Here is an 18,773-nt window from a genome sequence, read left to right as displayed (position 1 = left end):
GGTCAAGTGCGGCTGAACTTGATGTTCTCAATACTGACAGAAGGCCCATTTTCAAGTATTGTATGTGTGTGCATAGGCGTCATTTACGCTGGGGACATATCCCCACCACTTTTTGTCATGGCCCATTTCGTCCCCACCACTTTTTGAAAGCCTTTAGTTAGTTGAACACGTCGAACCCATCGTTGTCCCCGGCACTTTTCAAAACAAACTGACGCCCGTGTGTCTGTGTGTGTGAGTGTGTGTGTGTGAGTGAGTGAGTGAGCGCGTATGTTTGAGCTGCAGTGGACGAGTACTACATCACCTCCAATCAACATATTCGACCTAAGAGCCATTGTAACTCTCTTCAGTTCACTTCGAGAAAGTTTTTTGCATTTTAGAGAACATTCGCTGCTGTACACCTGTGCGGCATCTTCTCTATCAGATACATCCATTCAAGCGCTCCGTGCGCGTTCCCTGATCATTCCAGGAGTGTGGGCAGAATGCGAAAACGCTCATTGAAAATAACGAACACTGACACTTCTTGTACTTCACTGAGGAACATAAACGTTTCACCAGTTTAGATAACACTGCGCATTTGCCCTAGAAATATCAGACTAATTAAGGGTTACTGTTGAAAAGTATCTGCTTGTGAAACCAAACAGTTGTTTTCTCAAAAGAGTGTAGCCGCCGACTTGTCCGATTCTTCATTGCTTTCAATGAACGACTGGGCGCGCTCATTCTCTTTGTTTGGAGGGGACGGCTGAGTTTTCCTGCCCCCGCAGTAGAGCATGCGGACAGGAATAGTACACTCCAGGGGTAGCACTGAGCTGATTGTACCTCGCACTCCGCTAGTCTCATCATCAGCACCATCAACTCAGCGTTGCCCGGAACAATTCAGCCTCCACCAAAATATCCACTACCTTAAATATTTTCATTGCTGCTAGCCATGAAACAGGCTCTACTCGAACTCATGAGGATGAGCAGAATCTGCCGGATGGTACTCGCCACTTGTTTGGGATCTTTTATTTTGGTCATCTTTTATTTCCAAAGTATGTTCCAGCCAGGTAGGATCTTGCCTCGCAGCCTCCTGTGACATAACGTGCTTATTGATTCATGATGCGCATTTGTAATTATTTATGTCCCCGCGGACATGGAACCTGTCGCATACATAGAACATAGGCTCTACGACTACAGTATGGATTTAGAAGAATGTGCTTCGTAAATATTGAGTACATTATCTGTCTCTGTAAGCTGTATTGCAGTGGAGCAGCGAAGCCATCAGAACTCACAGCGTTCAACCTAACGGCAAGAGCGTTTGGGAATGACTGCATGACTGATTGTGATGAACTGTTCGCTCAGCCGGTGAAAAGTACCATAAACATTAACGAAAACGTAAAAAACAGTTTACGCGTTTCTGTCAACTTTTCGTATAGATGTTTATTTGCAGTTGCAACACCTAAAATCACACACAGCACATCACTCGTACGAATGACCATTGTTTCGCTCTATCGCTGCGGACAGGCTCTGAATGTTTGTCGAGGAAGTTAGCACAGTAGGCGTACTGTACGGGGTTGGCATCGAAGAACTATATTATGATTCACAGCACGGACTGTTCAAACATGATTTTTCCAAGATTTATGTACTTTACAGTAGTGGTTTAAAAACTCGCAATGAGACCTTTTCGAGCGGAGCCCGGAGGGCTAGACGATTACCGGTTTAATAAACGCTCAGGGCAAGATTGAATATTAGCAAGCGCATCAAAAGAGTTCAGATCGACGGAGCTTCATAGTAGAATACTTCGTTTAAAACAGTCACGGGGCACGCCTGTCATTGTCCATATGCGTGACATATTTGAAATCCTATTTAGTTTTTTTTTTCATCCTCATTCGGTTTCGCTATGAATGGCAAGGCGAAGATCAAGAATGAATTTTAATACGTGGGTATTTCAGAAAATATAAGACATTTCGTATATCAGCCATATTTAAATGCAGTCTCGGGTTGAGCCAATATCGTCGAGGCCGAAAACCACTTGAGTGGTTGAACCTTCTGGAGTTGCGCTGTTGATTTAGTAAATCACAAGCATCGATATGTGGTGAAAATCCTATTTTGACTGGTTTTATTCCGATCTGAGTATATAACTGTTTCACTGTTTGGTTGTTACTCGTTGGCATTCATGCACGAAATGTACATTTTCGATTTATCATTGAATATTATTTTTAATATCAGAATAATTCCTAAATGCACAACAAAGTTTAAAGTGAAGTTTTTTTTTTGTTTTCTCTGAATTTTTGGGGTTTCTGAAATTTCTCTGAAATTTTAGGGTCACATACCAAGCAAGCTGTTCTGCCACAGAACTAACTACGTTTAGAGGAGTTTGGAAATCCCTGACATTACTTCATGACTTACACAGAATGCAGCAGACAGGAACTATATCGTAAATAAAACCAATCTCTGAGGGTAATGAGCATAAAGGCAGAAAGAAGAGTAAAAACCAACTGTGTGAGAGCCTTTAAAGAATATAAGCGCAATGTGTCATTTAAAAGGACAGTTTTAGAGGAATCAAAATCACCAATCAGATACATTTTCATTCTTCAGGTGGAAAGAGGAACTGCGCTGATTGTGGTGGCGTTCCAGCAGACCTCTTTAACAGATGAAGCATTTCAGCGGGTGTCCCCATTAGGATCTTATTGAATGGCAAATCTTTTGTCATGGGCGTCTCATTGACTCAGTATGGGGAGCAGCCCTGACTATGCATATGAGAGGCCAGTCAGCACTTCTGTAATGGGCCCATGCCCTGAAACAGTAAATCTGATGTCTTCTAGCGCACGGTCCACCAATGTGAGCTTCTAGTGGAGGGTGTCTGCGTGGGTTTCTTGCTCGGTCAGCGGACTCTGAGGGGAAGCGCGTCTGCTCAGAAAAGACGGGACCCAACTGAACGGCAGTGCCTCAGTCAGGTGGCTGATGGAACTTCACATGCAGGAGCAATCCACACAGGGAGAGTGGAGGATTCTGGGAAATGGGAGAATTCCGTCCGGCCGACTGTAGTGAAGTCTCTCACCTATTTTACTGGCTCCCTGAGGTCATGACCCCGAGCGGATAGTGTACTTTCATCTTGCTGTTTTCCTGTGACAGTGTAAGATTGCTATGTTTACTTGCACCCCCCCCCCCCCCCCCCCCCAACCTCCACCCTTAAACAGGAACAATGAAAAAAGTGGAAGACACATTTCAAAGGAGTGCGTAGCCTTGTCACTTCTGAGCTGCTGGTACAAATTGGTACAAATGCCTTATCTGTTAAAAGTGGTTCACTGTGTGTAACTGTGAGTCCTTTTTGACAGAGTGACAGACTCTTGTTAGTTTGAAGGTGGCTTTCACAACATTGCATCTTGTAATAAAAGAACAGCAGATACAGCCGTCTAAAATGGTTGATGTTACTATTGTATGTGAAAGCTGTTCTGGTTGGAAGACTGAACATGGCCATATACACAGGGTCTTTCTCTCAGTCAGGAATCATGACCTGGATGGGCAGTATTGAGGTCAGAAAATTGAAGTCAGGTTACCAGATACCCCCAATGTACCTCAGTGCAACAGAGGGTGTCAGGTGATGCAGTGACCTTGTTTAGAAGTTGGATGGATTTTTATAGCATATTTCCTTTATATTTCTCAAAGTACTAAACAAAAAAGGGGAGGGAAAAAATGGATGCCAGTACAGTAGACTCTTGAGAAAGAATGAGGTAGCTTGGAGAGGAATTTCTTTGGGAAACTCTAAATTCCTCACTGCTGCTTGTTAAAGCCAGAAATGTAGGGTGTAACTGATACACGCTTGTTTGCTGTGATTACATCATGCATTTCCAGACAATGTTGTAAAATTCTGTTCTATGTCTTAATTTTTCTAAAACTTTGTGATGAACAACAGAATTTCACAAAAAAAAACGTAATTTATAAAGTACCATATACTACATTTATTGTTAGTACGTTTTTACAACGTCAGAGCCCATTGTGATTCTTTTGATGTTTACAGGGGGCTTGTGTAAAGGACATCCTGTTTGCCTGATTGCATTGTCCTTTTCCTCTAGAGGAACAAGGAGGAGAGCTGTGTGACAAGGTTGTAGCCGGGAAATGTCTCTGACACCAGCAGTGTGTCTTGGGAAATAATAAAAACAATACTCATGTTATTTGATTGTTTGAAAATTTGCACATTTGATGCAGCATAAAAGGTCGCTCAAGGTCATATCCACGTACAAATGTCTGCAGTTGACTGTGTCTTCATCCTAATAGCTGTTCCTTTTTAATTCTACGTGAGCGCACCCCCCTCTCAAAGCTTTGCAGGCATCCCTCATGTTCTCTCTCATTTCTGTCTCCATGTTCGTCTTCTTCTGGGGGCCTGAGATCAGAGGGGGAGGACAGAGGCGTCGTCTGCATGTAGGTAACGGTTCAGTAGCAGTCGCGCAATAAAGTCCGTGCTCAGCACCTCTCCTCTGTGTGCCGATTGTGTTTTTACTGCTGTCCGGAGGCATGCTCAGCCATCTCGGCGAGGTCTAATTGCCTAAATTGGGTTTAAGGCCATCTGTTGACACTGCTGGAGCTCGCTGGAGAGTCAGGCTGGCAGCTGCTGTGGGGCAACTTTCAGACCACTCGCAAAGTCTCGGTGAGGGCCTGTTTCTCTCCCAGCATGCCCTGTGATTTGATTGACAGACAATCAAATGCTTCCTCCCCCACAAACAGTGAAATGAGCAGAAGTATGCGTGGGTGGTAAATGCGTCTCGGGTATGTGAACTAACAAACGTGCTGCATGAGGATATGCCAGTGTGGATGGGTTTTCACTGGGTTGTGGACCTCAGGGTCATTGCTTTAAATCCCTGCCGGATCAAGGGAAAGGCCTGAAAAATGCCTGCATTGAGAGATGTCACATCATCATAGTAAAAGGCAGTGGGCATGAGAAAACAGATGAAACAGATTTGTCTGATGTTTGCCAAGCGTGGAAACTGAAAACTGCTTCTCCTTTCTACTTCATTTCCCAATTGCTGTGGTTTGTATTAGTCCCTTAATGTTTCCTACCCTACCTTAGTAGAACTCTGTTACAGCTCATTCCTGAGACCAACCCCAAAACCACACAAACTATGCGTTATGACCTCTGGGGCTATCATGTATGAATTGTCAGGGGTGTACTTTGATTTGGGCGGCCAGTACAGCTTTATATCCATCAGTGAATGCGGAACCATAGTGGTTTATTTAACATCTTTAGTGCCCGTCCCTCACAGAGTTGAAAGGTATCTGTGTTTTGTGGATCATAACATCTGTATTTACTGAAAAGCGATCCGCGTTTCAGCAACATCTCTCAATCCAGGTGGTCAGCATGACCAAATCTGGGATCTTTCTGTGAAATAAACAAACTGGCTGAGGCTTACCCCTCGGAGGCCAGTCATACGTAATTATAGATATCACCCTCTCCAGTGAAGCATGTGATATCCCTGCGGTACGCACCTATGGCAATGACACACGGCCACATCTGGTCAGAGTCTGCAAGCGTGACACATTTTGTTTGGTTTATTTGCAGAGCGGAGAAGTGCTGTTTTAAATTGGATGTAGAGGCGGCGTATCTAGTGGTAAATATTGATTTGATTTGAGTGCAGGGGCTGTTTATTGGCACTGGTTTAGAGCTGTGCACGTTAACCACATTTAGGAGTTATTTACAACTGGCACCATGGTGACCGAAGCCCTGGTGAAGAAATATTCTGTCTCTGTGGCAGAATGTGCCCTTGGTCTGTGAATTCCACCAGGCACACTGCATTGATTGTCAGACAGGTGCTCTGACTCAGAATCACCTCCTTCATCTTTTGAAGGCAGTGAGAAAATGCAGGGTGGTTCCCTGTGTGTGTAACACCAGCCTTATGTGGGCAAACATTGTCTTGCCTGTTATGCGATCTCAGCGCTCTGAAGTGCCTCTCAGGTGGAGAGTTGCCCTATTTAGTGTAGTGAGGGGGACATTGATTCTGTAATTATCGTAAAAATAGCCACAGTTCTGGTTTCTCATTCAGTACACAGGAACAGAAAATATGTAGGAAGGCTTGACAGTGTAGATGTCAACCATGCTTAGGTGTTGTGAAAAGTAAATTATTGTTTTAATAATGCGCAGAAATAGATTGAAGAGAATCCACTTGGGAAGGATAAAAACAAACAAAAAAAAAACCTCGTCAAGCCCGCAGTTGCATTGTAGAAGTGGGCCAAACATCTTTGGCAAGGTGTATATGTGCGTGTCTTGGGAGAGGTTCTGCCTCATTTTCTCTGCCTGCAAGCTGTTGAGAATGTTATCTCTAGCCCAGCACTGCTTGTCCGGAGTCTTGGCTGCAAAATGAAGGTCATTACCGGTCTCTGGGGCAGCTGCCTGTGCCGATGGCCTTCTGCTTCTCCTCCTGGAAGTTATCTCTCATATGCCTGCCTGGGGTGTGACCGACAGCTGGCACCACTGGAGCTGGTCCTGCCCCCTGTGTCTTTCCAGCCTGGCCCTCTCCGAGCAGGGGGAGGGGCACTGTGTGGCAGCCTGGCATGGATTGTGGTGCCCCAATGAGCTGCCTCTCTGAGCCAATCAGCAGGGATGAGAGAAGGCTGACCCCTTTAATGACATTGACATGAGGTGTTGATGGAAGAGCAGGAGGGGTGATGATAGAGGGGTCAGGTATTTTCGTCTCTACACCATTGTGGTAATAACAGGTGTCACCTTGGTCGCTGTGAGTGATTGACTGCTGCCTTAATTGACAGAGTGTATTTCAGTTCACAGGCAGTGATTTATGGGCCTCGGAGCAGTGCCCGCCAAGCAGAGCCTTTGACATTGAAAAATGAAATGTGTACATAGAGGGAAGAGGGTCATAAAGAAGCACATGGAGCAGTGTAGCAGGGCAGGTGTTAGGTTGGCTCGTAGCGATGATGTCACAAAGGGGTTTTCAGTCTGTGTGTGCTGCGGTCAGTTAGACAATACCAAGGGGAGAATGAGAATGTACAGGAGGAGGGAGAATGAGAATGTACTATTAGCCACTTAATAAAGGTGGGATATTTGTAAAATTATAAACATGCAAACATGGTAAAATTGTATTCATGTGTGCTAATACGAAGACATGGTGAGTGTGGCTAATTCAGACAGGAAGAACAGTATGCCTAAGAGAGTGGCAGCAAGAGTGTGAGAGACAGAAAGACACACACACGCACACACACAGTGGTTGTGGTCGATAGGTTCTCGCCTTTCATGTCACTGTTGTTAATCCATCACTCCTGTCTGCAGCTCCACACCAGAGCAGAGGAGCTTGTGTGTGTGAAGGCTGAAGAGAATACTCACTACCCCAGGTTACGCTCATTTGGCAGAGCACATCAGAGTGATGCTGGATTCTTTTCTTCTTTTGTGGCAATTTTAGGCTCCCTGCATTAGTGTGGGAAGCTGAGTCAGGGAGTGTTTCTGGTAACATATAAATGGCAAAGTACACCATCAGTCCGGATGCAGGAGGGGAATTATAGGCCAGCGCCCGCTCTCTGTTGCGTCTGAAAGGGTTTCCATGGTATCTAGTGGTGTCTTCTGCACCACCACAGTTTTCTTGCCTGGCAGTTCCTACCCTGCCAGGGTAGTAGTCTACTCAGTGGCCTCAACCCATGAGCCTGCCCCAGAACCATATGAGCTGAGTGTATCTGGTGTAGAGACGCAATCTGGTGCAGAACGTGTAAACACAGTCTTGTTTACCATAATTCAGCTGTGGTTGTGCAAGCTTCAGTTTTGGGAAGCTGTGTGAAGTGGAGGGCTCTTTTGGCTGTGACTTCTTTTCTCCACAGCCTCTGTCACCACAGGAGAATGGGTGGCTGGCACGGGCTCTCCTCTCTGACCCGGAGCAGCGGGGCTCTGGACTCTTAATTCCTACTTTCTCCTGGGAATATGCTCCCTGCTGTTACAGCGGGGCGACCTCAATCCCTTCCTTGGTCACATGAGCGGAGCAGCTGCCGTGTTAACCGGGCCGCGAATCTGCGGCCCGGTTAACTCCAAACTGAGCGCCTTTCTGCGGGACAGCGGAGGTCCACGTTGGCATAAATCTGCTGTACGTTCCCTGGTGAGGAGCCTTTATTCTCTCACCACATCCACACATCCCCCAGCCTTGAGGTGGCTGTGTTTTGCAGCGCCTCGGAGAATCCTGTCATCAGCGCAATTCTGGCTTTGATTCACGGTGAAGCGCCCTGGTCCTGGTGGGTGAACTCCAATCAGCAGAATCTCTCTGAGGCGTCGAGATGTTCGCTGTGGGATATTTCTGAAATGCACGTACACATCTCAGCTGTAATTTATACCACTGTGTATTTTAAGTGTGCTTGGTTTGAAATCGGATGTGCAGGCAGTGGTTTTGTGATGTGAGGATTGTTGTCTCCGGGAGAGTGGCCATAGCAGTGGAAAGTTTATTTAAAACTTCTCGTACCCCAGGAAAATGTTTAGATCCAGCGTGTTGAACCAAACGTGTACTCCTTTGGGATAGATGAGTCTGTCTGGTGCATGTCTCATTGTTTTATTCCCAGGACAGGACAGGGTGTGGACCTAGATTTAGAAATATAACAGTGACAGAGTCATGTCTGCGGTCTTTTTTTTTTTTTTTGTTGAGGCTTTTTCGAAGTGTGTCTCATCCATTTTCAACGTTGAGGATTTATTTGAGTCTGCAAACTGCGTCGCAGAAGAGATGCGTCTGATTCCGTCATGTTGTCCGACAGGCTGTGTTTGTTTTTCTGTTCGTGCAACTTCCTGAACTTTGGCCCTCGAGCGCCGCAAACAGGAAGTAGCATCGACACATTCTGTCGCTCTGCCTCTCAGCTCTGTTGCCATAGAAATTCACCCTGTGTGGCAATGATACTCACCCTCAGTCTACCCTTCACTGCAGAGGGTCTGTTAGTTATGAGAAAAGCCACAAAATTATAGCCACCACTCATCTGTGTGCAATGATTTATAACTTCACTCATTATCTAAGGAAGTGAGTCAATCAAGTGCAAAGCGGTTTGACCTCAGCTGTCAACAGCGAATTTCAAGCATTTTTTTTGCCACCAACTTTTTCATTTTCATCTCAATTTTCATACAGTAAAGTGCCTTAAATTTGTTATGGACTGGTGATATGAAGTCATACCACCGTGGAATTGCACCAAACAGAGAGACATCTGAGGCATGACGCTTTGATGTTCACACTTTGTTGGGTTTGTGCGGTCTGATACTGTGGGTTGATAAGGAAGTTTGCTGACTTCCTGCATCATCACAAATTGCTGTGATCATTCCTGTTGAACTTAAACCATGTGTATCTATTATGTACAAGATGCAAGTCCTTGCCTCGTGTTCACAGATGTTATGTGTCTGGGCTTTCGATCCCTGGCTTACTTTGTTGGCTCTCATAAGATTCTAACACAGTCCTTGGATCCCTACATCAAATTCCTTACATTGCACGTGTGCCAGATGTCTGGGTCGGCACACCTGGTGCACTCAGTATAAATGCTGTTGCTGCTCTGGCTTTCCTCCATCTGCTCAGGAAACATTTCATCCGAAAAAAAAAAAAAAAAACTGTTTGGTAACTTTTTCTCATGTTTCCCCTCAGAACTTGTTGAGTCATACTTCCACCAGACGGCTTTCTGTGACATCACTGTTTGACTGTAATGGAAATTATGCAACAGCATAGATGGATTGGAGGAGGTGTTAATTGTTACTTCATGGATTGGCTTCAAACCCGAGGTAATCCTTGCCTGATATTTGCTTGCTAACAGGACAGTGTTGAATTCGAGTGGGTTCAAGTCCCGTTTTGGACGCTACTGTTAGTCTGACCCTTTAAGAAAGTAGTTAACCTGAGCTCAAAATCAAGCAGTGGAAGTGGTCAGCACAGCCATGTTCAGCAGAAGGTCCTTACATTCCGAAATTTAATTATGATAGGGAATGTTGAAAACATTAAGCAATGCTGGTACAGGGATAGACTGAAAACACACAGTCTCTGTAACCCTCATGGACTGGAGTTACCTGAGGCACTGTGTGTGAAGTGAAAAAAAAAAAACCTGAAAGCTGTCTCTAGTAACTAAATTGTAAGTGACAGTTGTGAAACACAGTAAGATACAGTTAGCAGAAAGTACATAAATTCATTATATATGGCCACCAGAGAATTTAAATAATTTTTTTCACCGTACAGAATGTGACAAGAAAAAAGACAGGATGAACCTGAGAACCTGTGATCCAAGGAACACATACCATGCTAATGTCTCGTAGATTTTACATTTTCCACATTTGTGTAAAATGTGCACGCACATACAGACACACACGCATGTACGCACACATATTCACATACAGCTAAACACACACAGCTCTCTAAAGCTAAAAAAATACTTTGCAGTTGAATGACTGTTCTTCTTTTTGGTTTTATTATGGAAAAAAACAACTGCAGAGACTGTTGTCAGTCTTGGAAACCCTGAGGGTGTCTGAGTCTTTGTGAATGCATGATAGACAGACAGACAGGCAGACAGACAGGTAGGCAGGCAGACAGACAGAAATACAGACAGGACCAGACCCTCAAGTTAATGGTTGACAGCTTGTCAGTCAGTGGTTGGCAACACGTTTGTAGATTAAAAACCAAAAGTCATGTAGGGATTCACTCATCAGCTACAGGAGTGAGTGTGTGTGTGTGTGTGTGTGTGTGTGTGTGTGTGTGTGTGTGTGTGTGTGTGGGGTGGTGGTGGGGGGGGGGGGGGGGGGGGGGGGGGGGGGGGCAAATGAATTAACAGTGGAATCAGTGAGCTGAATGGAGCTTGGCTGGCTTATTAGCATCCAGGCGGGAAGCACCTGGTGTTGAATGGTAAAGATGAGACTGGGTCGTGTTCCTGCAGACTGGGGGATGGATGTTTGTGACTGCCCGAATGAGTGATGTCAGAACACCTTCAGCAAGAGAGACTTCATTGGTTCTGAGGGCTTCTGTGTTGCTGAGCATGTGCGAGGAATGTAAGATGGGTTACAAACAGGGAAGAGAGAGCCTCACTCTGGTTTCATCTTACACAGGGTCAGGAGATATCAGGGTAAGTGGCATGGCATTCAGTGATTGGGCAGGGCTGCTGACAGGAATGAGTGACAGATGTACAGTAGAGAGGTAGTATTGAATTGATAATTACTCCTCGCCTCTCTTAACAGGCAGCCTCAGGTGAATTTGACACCCAAGGTCTGGTTTCTTTGTGCATCTTTCTGTCTCCACGAATACCCATCCAATAATGAAGACAAATAACCCTCTTTGTCTGTGTTGGATATCTTTCAACACTGCTGTTGTCCAGAAATGTGGATTTATGACTGATCACGTTTGATATGCTTTAAAGAGTACAATTTAAGAGCATTAGACATTTAAGAGTGAATTCTCTCTACTATACAATCTAACCTCTGAAAGCAAGATTTTTTTGTGATATTGCGTTTGTATAAAACGTGAGTTATATGTCAGATTTTTTTTTTTTTTTGAGGCATAGATGTGGTTCACATATTTAAAATATGCAGATGTCTTTGAGACAAGACAATTCTATTAGCAATATGATGCAACAGCAACAGAATAGGCTTTATTGAGTTAGCACTGGGACAGACGGAACCTTTGTCTGCGGCCTTCCGGAATGTGACACGAATATGCAGCGTCTGGCATAGAGACGGTTCCGTGTTTTTTGCGTGTCACCGGGGTCACTCGTCGTCTGGGCGAGCCACGTCACTCAGAGAGAGTGTATGTAACCCCGGTGTCACTCTGCAGGCGGGCTTTGGTTCTCTGTCTGTGTCCTGGCCTCCCTTTCAGGCCTGTTGGCCAAACTCGGTGAAAGAGAGAGCCTTGGATTCCTGCCACGTGGCTTTGCAGCGTGGCGGCTGCCTGGAGAATGGGCATGGGCGAAGGTGGCTGCCTGATGACTGAGCTCTGGCTAGGAAGCTTTGGAAGGAAGATCTCTGGCACTGCCTCATTGCTTCAGCTCCATAGCTGGTGTGAAACCAGATGCTTGGGGATGGCAAAAGTGTTATAGCAGATTTCCTCTTTACCACTGTTATCTGTGGATGTTAAAAAAACGGGATGTCTCTGTTTAGATTTATGAGATAATTATTTGATTACTCAAACCATGCAGAAGAATTGAAGCTCTCACAGATGATTGAATCTGCGGTAATAGGCAACGCTCTGAGAGGTCATTCTCAAAGGAGAGTGATATATTCAAAAAGCTAGTTGTTAAGAGCTGTGTGGCCTTGCATACAAATCAAATGATAGCTGGTATGATGTGTATGCATTGCGCATCTATTGTAGGTGTCTTATGTGCTGCATAACAAAGAAGCCTCTGTCACTTGTCTGCAGATAGGCTGATGCTAATTCACTACTCCACCCTGCTGAACCCTCTGCTCCACCTTCCTGCCCCCTCAGCTCTTCCCCAGGGTTGTTGAAGTGTCTGGGTGAGGACAGAGCAACTGTTTTCAGAGGGGGCTGTGTATCGGCAATGAGTCTGCGGCGAAGTGTGAGGAACACAGACTGTAAATCCAAAAGGCATAACTCAACACTACAGGTTTTCAGGGAGGGGAAAAAAACGGTGCAGTGCAGAAAAACTCCCGGTTCCAACATGTTTATTGGGCTGGTTACGGTGAAGCGTCGGAGTGCGGGAGTCGACAGTTTTCTGGGGCTTCAGTGAGCGGTCTAGGCCGGCCGTCTCATTTCTCCCCACTGATTAGTTTTGTAGCTGAATGTATTAACTCGGCAGCGGGCATTGGAGATAGACCTGAAAATGCTGAATCAGGGCTTTTTATGCCTCACTTTAGTGAGCTTATGTCCATGTGACTGTTCCAGTGTAAAATCCCATTTTTTTTTTTTTTTTTTTTTTTTTTTTTTTTGCTGCTGCTGTTAGTCTGGCTCATGTTTTATTGTATATGCTGCTTAATGAACTGACCACTGACCAATAAGTCAGTGTGGCGTCTCTGAGAGTCTATGGCAGGAGAGTTTAGCTGCGACTCAGGACATGGCCGCCGGCCAGGGCGCTTGGAGCGGTGCGCTCGGCTTTAAATGTTTAACTTCCATTTCTGGGTGAATGTCAGAACTTCCACTGCGAGTGTGTGATTGGCAGGTGTCTTTTTCGGACTGCTGTCACACGCGGGGGACCTGCGGGGGCGTTGTGCGACGATAGAGCAGGCTGTTAATAGGCCCTCATTCTGTCTGTCGCTGCACCGACCGTGCGAAACGGGGGGGAATGTACATCAAACAGGACAAGCCCGGTTTTATATCCCCTGTCCCATCGGATGTAAAGCATGGCATATTTGCCTCACAGTGCATCGCTTCAGTGCGCCTCAGTAAACTCATCTGACGCTGAAACGGAGTCGGACACTGTGCTGCTGCTGCTACTGGACCAGCTGTTCTGGCACTGATTGTTACCACCAGAGCAGCTCCTCTGTCTAGTGTAGGGGCAGTGACCTCAGCATCATGCTCTATAATCCCTGGATGACCTTCAGATGCACTCTGACAATGCTGAACTGTAAATCATTCTCGTTCATCCTGTTCTGCAGTATCTCAGCCTTACAAGTCCTCATAATCATACTCTCTGCAGCAGTTTGTAGTTGATTTAAAATGTTTGTAAATGCATGAAATAGATAATAAGGTCATGCAGAGACAATGAAGTAACTTTCATAGCCTAATGTGATGCTAAAATGGTTATGTCCGAGACAACTCTGTTTCTGAAAATCCCAGAATCCTCTGTGTCTGCGATATCACTGAAAGGTTACATCCAGAGATATTTGTATGTTGAGCAATGGGTGTCCATCGGGGCTTAGCTGTAAAATTGAATGCATTTATCATAATCAGGAAACTTTACAAATAAATTCCTATTTTTTCTAGTAATGTTCATAGTGAGATATTGACAGTGTACAAATGTAGCTTTATACTGTATTTTTGCTCTGATTGGGTTAATTTTGCCCTACAAATCGTATCAGAACCACGGCCCTGTTAAAATCAGGTGTTACTGATGTGACCTTGGAACTGTTGTATGTTGTGTGAGATTGCTGCTGAGATGTACTGTATTATTTAAAATATGTGAAATGATATTTTCTTTCCTGGTAATATTTGAACTTTGTTACACATTTTACTTAATGTTTTCTTAATGTGCCTTTGACTTACCCTGAGCAGTTTTGGTCTGAAAAGACCATCTGAAGGTTAATTTCATTCAGTTTATGATACTGAAAGGACTGCCTGCTTAGCTGAATTCTCCCTCAGGGCAATATTACCTTTCTCCTTATGAAATTTAGTAGCCAGTTCCCTTGGGACATATGCAAGCTCTCGCCAGAGTTTTGTGTTGATGTTTTTACGACCTCACACTCTCAGAGAGCTTAAACTCCAGACCCATAAAAAGCTGTGTGCAGTCAGGTATTCCATGAGCTAAATGACTAATTGTGACTTATTCAGTCAGACTGATCTGTTTTGAAACAGTTGTGTAGTCTACAAACACATCATAGTATAGACATGGTATATTTGTGTACATGCCACATCTGTACTATGATGTGTTTGTAGACTGCAGTTTAACTCTCACAATAATGTCCTCTAATGTCATTTAGACTCTGCCTGTTCCCTGTCTCTGAACAATTTCTGCTAATATCCATATAATCAAGACTGTGTGTAGTGTAATGGAGAACCGTCTGATGGTCCTGGCTTCACTGGGTCATAAGAACCTCATTGATTTGTCTAGGCCTCAGGGGCCCTTCAGAAATGAAAGAGAGAGACACCTCTGCAGGCCAAAGCCGAGCATCTCCTCAGTGATTCATTAGCCTAAGCAAGCCTACTAATTACCTGGTGCTCTGATAGATACACACCCGCATAGGTTTTCGCAAAGTTTAACTGGTGAAATTAGAGGGAGTTTAGTGGGCCATAACAAGAGATGAATGCAAATAAATGTATAACATGAACCCAGTTCAAAGTGGCAAGGTGAAAATGCAGGGAGCAATGGATATTAAGTATTATCCTGTCATTTGTCTTCTTTATTACATTATATTATTGGCATTTAGCAGACGCCCTTATCCAGGTTACATTTTTTTTTACATGTTACCCATTTATACTGCTGGACATTTACTGAGGCAATTGTGGGTGAAGTACCTTGCCCAAGGGTACAACAGCAGTGCCCCAGCAGGGAATTGAACCAGTAACCTTTCGTTTACGAGTCCTGCTCCTTACCACCATGCTACACTGCTGGAGTTTTCTTGTGCGAAATATGCTGTATATATTTATGATGTGAGTCACTCTGTGCTTTGAGTCCTACTGCCTGTCTGTCTCATGCAGAGCAGATTAAACCGTTCTGTGTGCTTGCTGGCTGGCTGCTGATAGCGAGGGAGTCCCCCTGATTACTGAGAGAACCACAGAGCGGCCCGTTGCAGGGGATGTAACCAGGTTAGAGAAGCCTTTGAGTAGATTAGCATCGCGGCCGTACCGAGCCAATTAGGGAACGGCGGGCGATACTCCCCGCGGAAACCGCTGCCGTCCCTCTCTGGGGGGGCAAGAAGTGTTTACGTCGGAGGAGAGAGAGAGCAGAACGTTGTGCGGTGTGACCCCGCTGCGCGAGAGAGCTGGCCGGCTGGAAAATCTCCTCTTGCAGGCGGTGTCAGACAGCACTGAGCTGACAAGTCCTCATGGAGTGACAGTTAAAGGAGAGTGAGCTGGCAGTATCAGGAGCTGACGCCGCGTTTCTGAGCTTTTTAGTTCATTACCTTTCGGTTCCCCAAATAAATAAATACCTGGAGGCTATAGTCCGGGTTGCACCTGTCAGCGTGTGTATCGAAACACGCAGGGGTGTTGTGTGTGACGTGTCATAGTTGGATCATCTCTGTATCTCTTCCCCCCGGTTCTCTCTCTCTGTCTCTCTCTCCCCACCCCAACCCCCCCACCTTGTCAGGAAGCTGGAGGGCATGTTCGAGTAAGTGGCTGAAATGAGATTCCCACAGAGTTAATGCAGATAAATCATGTGCTTTTCTCCCCCTGTCTGATCGCAGTCACATGGCGATCAGCTCCGGTGCCGACCACATCCTGAGGCTGCCCGAGTCTTCACAGCATTATTGTCCCCCCCCCCTCTCTCTCTCTCTCTCTCTCTCTCTCTCTCTCTCTCTCTCTCTCTCTCTCTCTCTCTCTCTCTCTCTCTCTCTCTCTCTCTCTCTCTCTCTCTCTCTCTCTCTCTCTCTCTCTCCCTCCCACCCATTCCAACTTCAGTGCAATTCAATTCAATTCGCTTCATTGACGTGACAGGTATACATGTATTTTGACGGATCACATACCATAATATCAAACAGAATAATGGAACAAAATTCTTCAGTTAAAGATTAAAACATTCCTTGCATTTCATGCCATTCCACTGTTTGATAACATTCCACTGTTTTGTGGGAGTCTTTCTACCACCTTTTGCTGGGGCCAGAGCGTAATTTTCCAGTGTTTCCCAAGTAGCTTGGTGTTATCTTGATCTGGAAAAAGCACAATGTTCAGTGTTTTCTGACAGTTAAAAATTTGGTTTGGTTCGGTTTCGCACATTTTTACAATTTAATTAACATTAAAATACACTTAAAATACAAATTTCCTTGTTGTCTTATTCACATTCTGTTGGCTCCCGCTGTGTCACTCAGTGTCCTTCAGCCTGTGGCAGGTGGCAGTTTACTTCACTGTGCCTGTCACACAAATGTTATTCTTTCCCAGGAGTATTGAGGGTCTATATATGGGAGGTCAAGTAAATTTGGGGACAATTTTTGTTATTAATTTCACTCACTCTCCCTGTCTGTCTCTCCCTCCTCCTACTCACTCCCCTCTCTGTCCTCTCATCCTCTCTCTGTCCTCCTTTTTATTTTTTTCCCTTGAAAAATTTGGTCTTTGTTAACAAATGTGAGCCAGTGTATCCTCTCCTCTGTTTCTCTCCTATTCTCCCTTTCTCACTCTCTCTCTCCATCTCTTTTCCCTCTCTCACAAACTCTCCTCTCTCCATGTCTCTCCTCCAAACCTCCTTCCCTCCCTCTCTCGCTAGCTCCACCTCTGTCTCTCTCTCTCTCTCTCTCTCTCTCTCCCCTCTTTGAAACAGCTAGTCTTTCCCTCCCTCCTCCAGGGTGTGGCACACACAATTAGGGGTTGTGATAAAACCTTATCCCAGTGAAAGTTCCAGAACGCTGGGGAGCCGGCCAGATCATCCCCTGTGGAGCCCACATCTGCAGCCGGCAGCTAAGTATAGAACACCCCTGAATTATATACAGTTAGTTCCTGCCTGGCTTACTGTACTGTACACTGATGGACAACGAAAGAGGTGAAACTCCTGACACGCAAGTGAGGAGAACAAGAGAGCTTTAGTCCACGTCTCAAAGCAGCGTGCTCGACCCGAGGATGTCAGTGAGATACACAACAAGATGAAATTAAGCAGAGTCCATATGTTTTTCCAAAGATGTACTGAAAAGTACGGTTTCTGACATATGGGAACATGTTGTTTGGCACCATTGTGTACCATCTTGCTGCGCGGCAAGCTGACAAAATGTCAAGCAGGTTTTTCGCTGACACAAGCTGTTGTTACCACTTTTAATGACTTTTCAATCACTCTCCCGTCTGATAAAATGACTTTCCGGCAGTTTTGGTGCATTTTGGTGGTGCTACAGAAAGCATAATTTTTATATAAAAAAAGCTTAATTTTGTTGTCACAACATGGTGAAGAAGTGTTATGTGGACACTTCAACGTGCAGTAACATTTACGCAATGTAGTTTTAACTTGGGGTGTGTTGCCTCTGGTAAAATGTTCTGATTTCATGTTTTGTGATGGTATCAAATGTTGGTGCAGTTTGGATATAATGTTCTTTAAAAACTTGGTGTGTCTTCTTGTGTCTTGTTTTGTCATTGTGAGCCTTGTAAAGTCACCCCCCCCCCCCCCCCCCCCCCCCCACACACCCATCTTGTGTGAGGACCACACGGCGTCTGCTGATACAATAGCCTTCTCAATGGTCTGTCAGCACACTGCGCTTACAGGAAGCTGTGCTCTTCAGCAGTGCAGAAAGCTACTGCACTGAAAGAACTACAGACGTAAATGGAAAAGCTGAAGTCCCTGTTTTCTGGTCGGATCATTTTAGAGCGTTTTTTATCTGTTTCAGGCAATTCATGTGGCAATATGGGGTGGCAGTGTAGCATATTTGTAAGGAGCAGGGCTCGTAACTGAATGGTTGCTGGTTTGATTCCCTGCTGGGGCATTGCTGCTGTACCCTCGGGCAAGGTACTTAACACAACATTGCCTCCGTAAATATCCAGTGGCATAAATGGATAACATGTAGGCTAACAATCGTAACCTATGTAAGTCACTCTGGATAAGAGCATCTGCCAAATGATAATAATGTAATGTAATATGAAGCAAGACATTAAAACTGCATGCCTTTTGTCAAAACGTACTGTTTGGAAGCTGATTACAGTAACTAGCAAGGATTGCTGAAACCGTCAGCAATAAACCCTTGTTTTAGCACTGCAGATAGCCATTTTAGTGCACTTTGTCTAATTTTAGGCATCTGCGGTAGGAAAATTGGCTTTCTGTCTATTGCATGCTTCACAGACATGCCACCGCAGAGTTTGTATTTAGGTGGTGAATCAATAAACCTTGAAAAAAAAATGGTAACATTATTTAACAACATTACATAAAGATACCACAGGACAGAGCCTACAGTGAAAACAAACAGTGAATAAGTGTTTATGAATACACTTGTGGAGCCCAGCATGATGTCATTATGAAGGCTTAAAAGAGGTCCAAATCCCTGCTTCTGGGCTCTGGGTTGGTTTTGGCAAATATGG

The 18,773-nt window shown here is 44.9% G+C and overlaps 1 protein-coding gene across 2 annotated transcripts in view; it reads left to right on the top strand.

The window, feature by feature from the left end:
- The first annotated feature begins 853 nt into the window (after positions 1-853).
- LOC118770495 (carbohydrate sulfotransferase 11-like) overlaps positions 854-18,773 on the top strand; it is a 65,585-nt gene continuing 47,665 nt past the window's right edge. Inside the window, exon 1 of one of the 2 annotated variants that reach the window (XM_036518212.1) lies at positions 854-1,028. In XM_036518212.1, coding sequence (XP_036374105.1) covers positions 926-1,028 — 103 coding nt within the window. In that variant the 5' untranslated portion in view covers positions 854-925. Of the gene's footprint in view, positions 1,044-18,773 lie in introns of both variants that reach the window. The other variant, XM_036518211.1, reaches the window with a different exon arrangement.

The sequence above is a fragment of the Megalops cyprinoides genome, chromosome 23 (assembly GCF_013368585.1).
Source record: "Megalops cyprinoides isolate fMegCyp1 chromosome 23, fMegCyp1.pri, whole genome shotgun sequence".
NCBI lineage: Eukaryota > Metazoa > Chordata > Actinopteri > Elopiformes > Megalopidae > Megalops > Megalops cyprinoides.
Note: the sequence above shows the minus strand (reverse complement) of the source record. Positions and strands in the feature narration are given on the sequence as shown.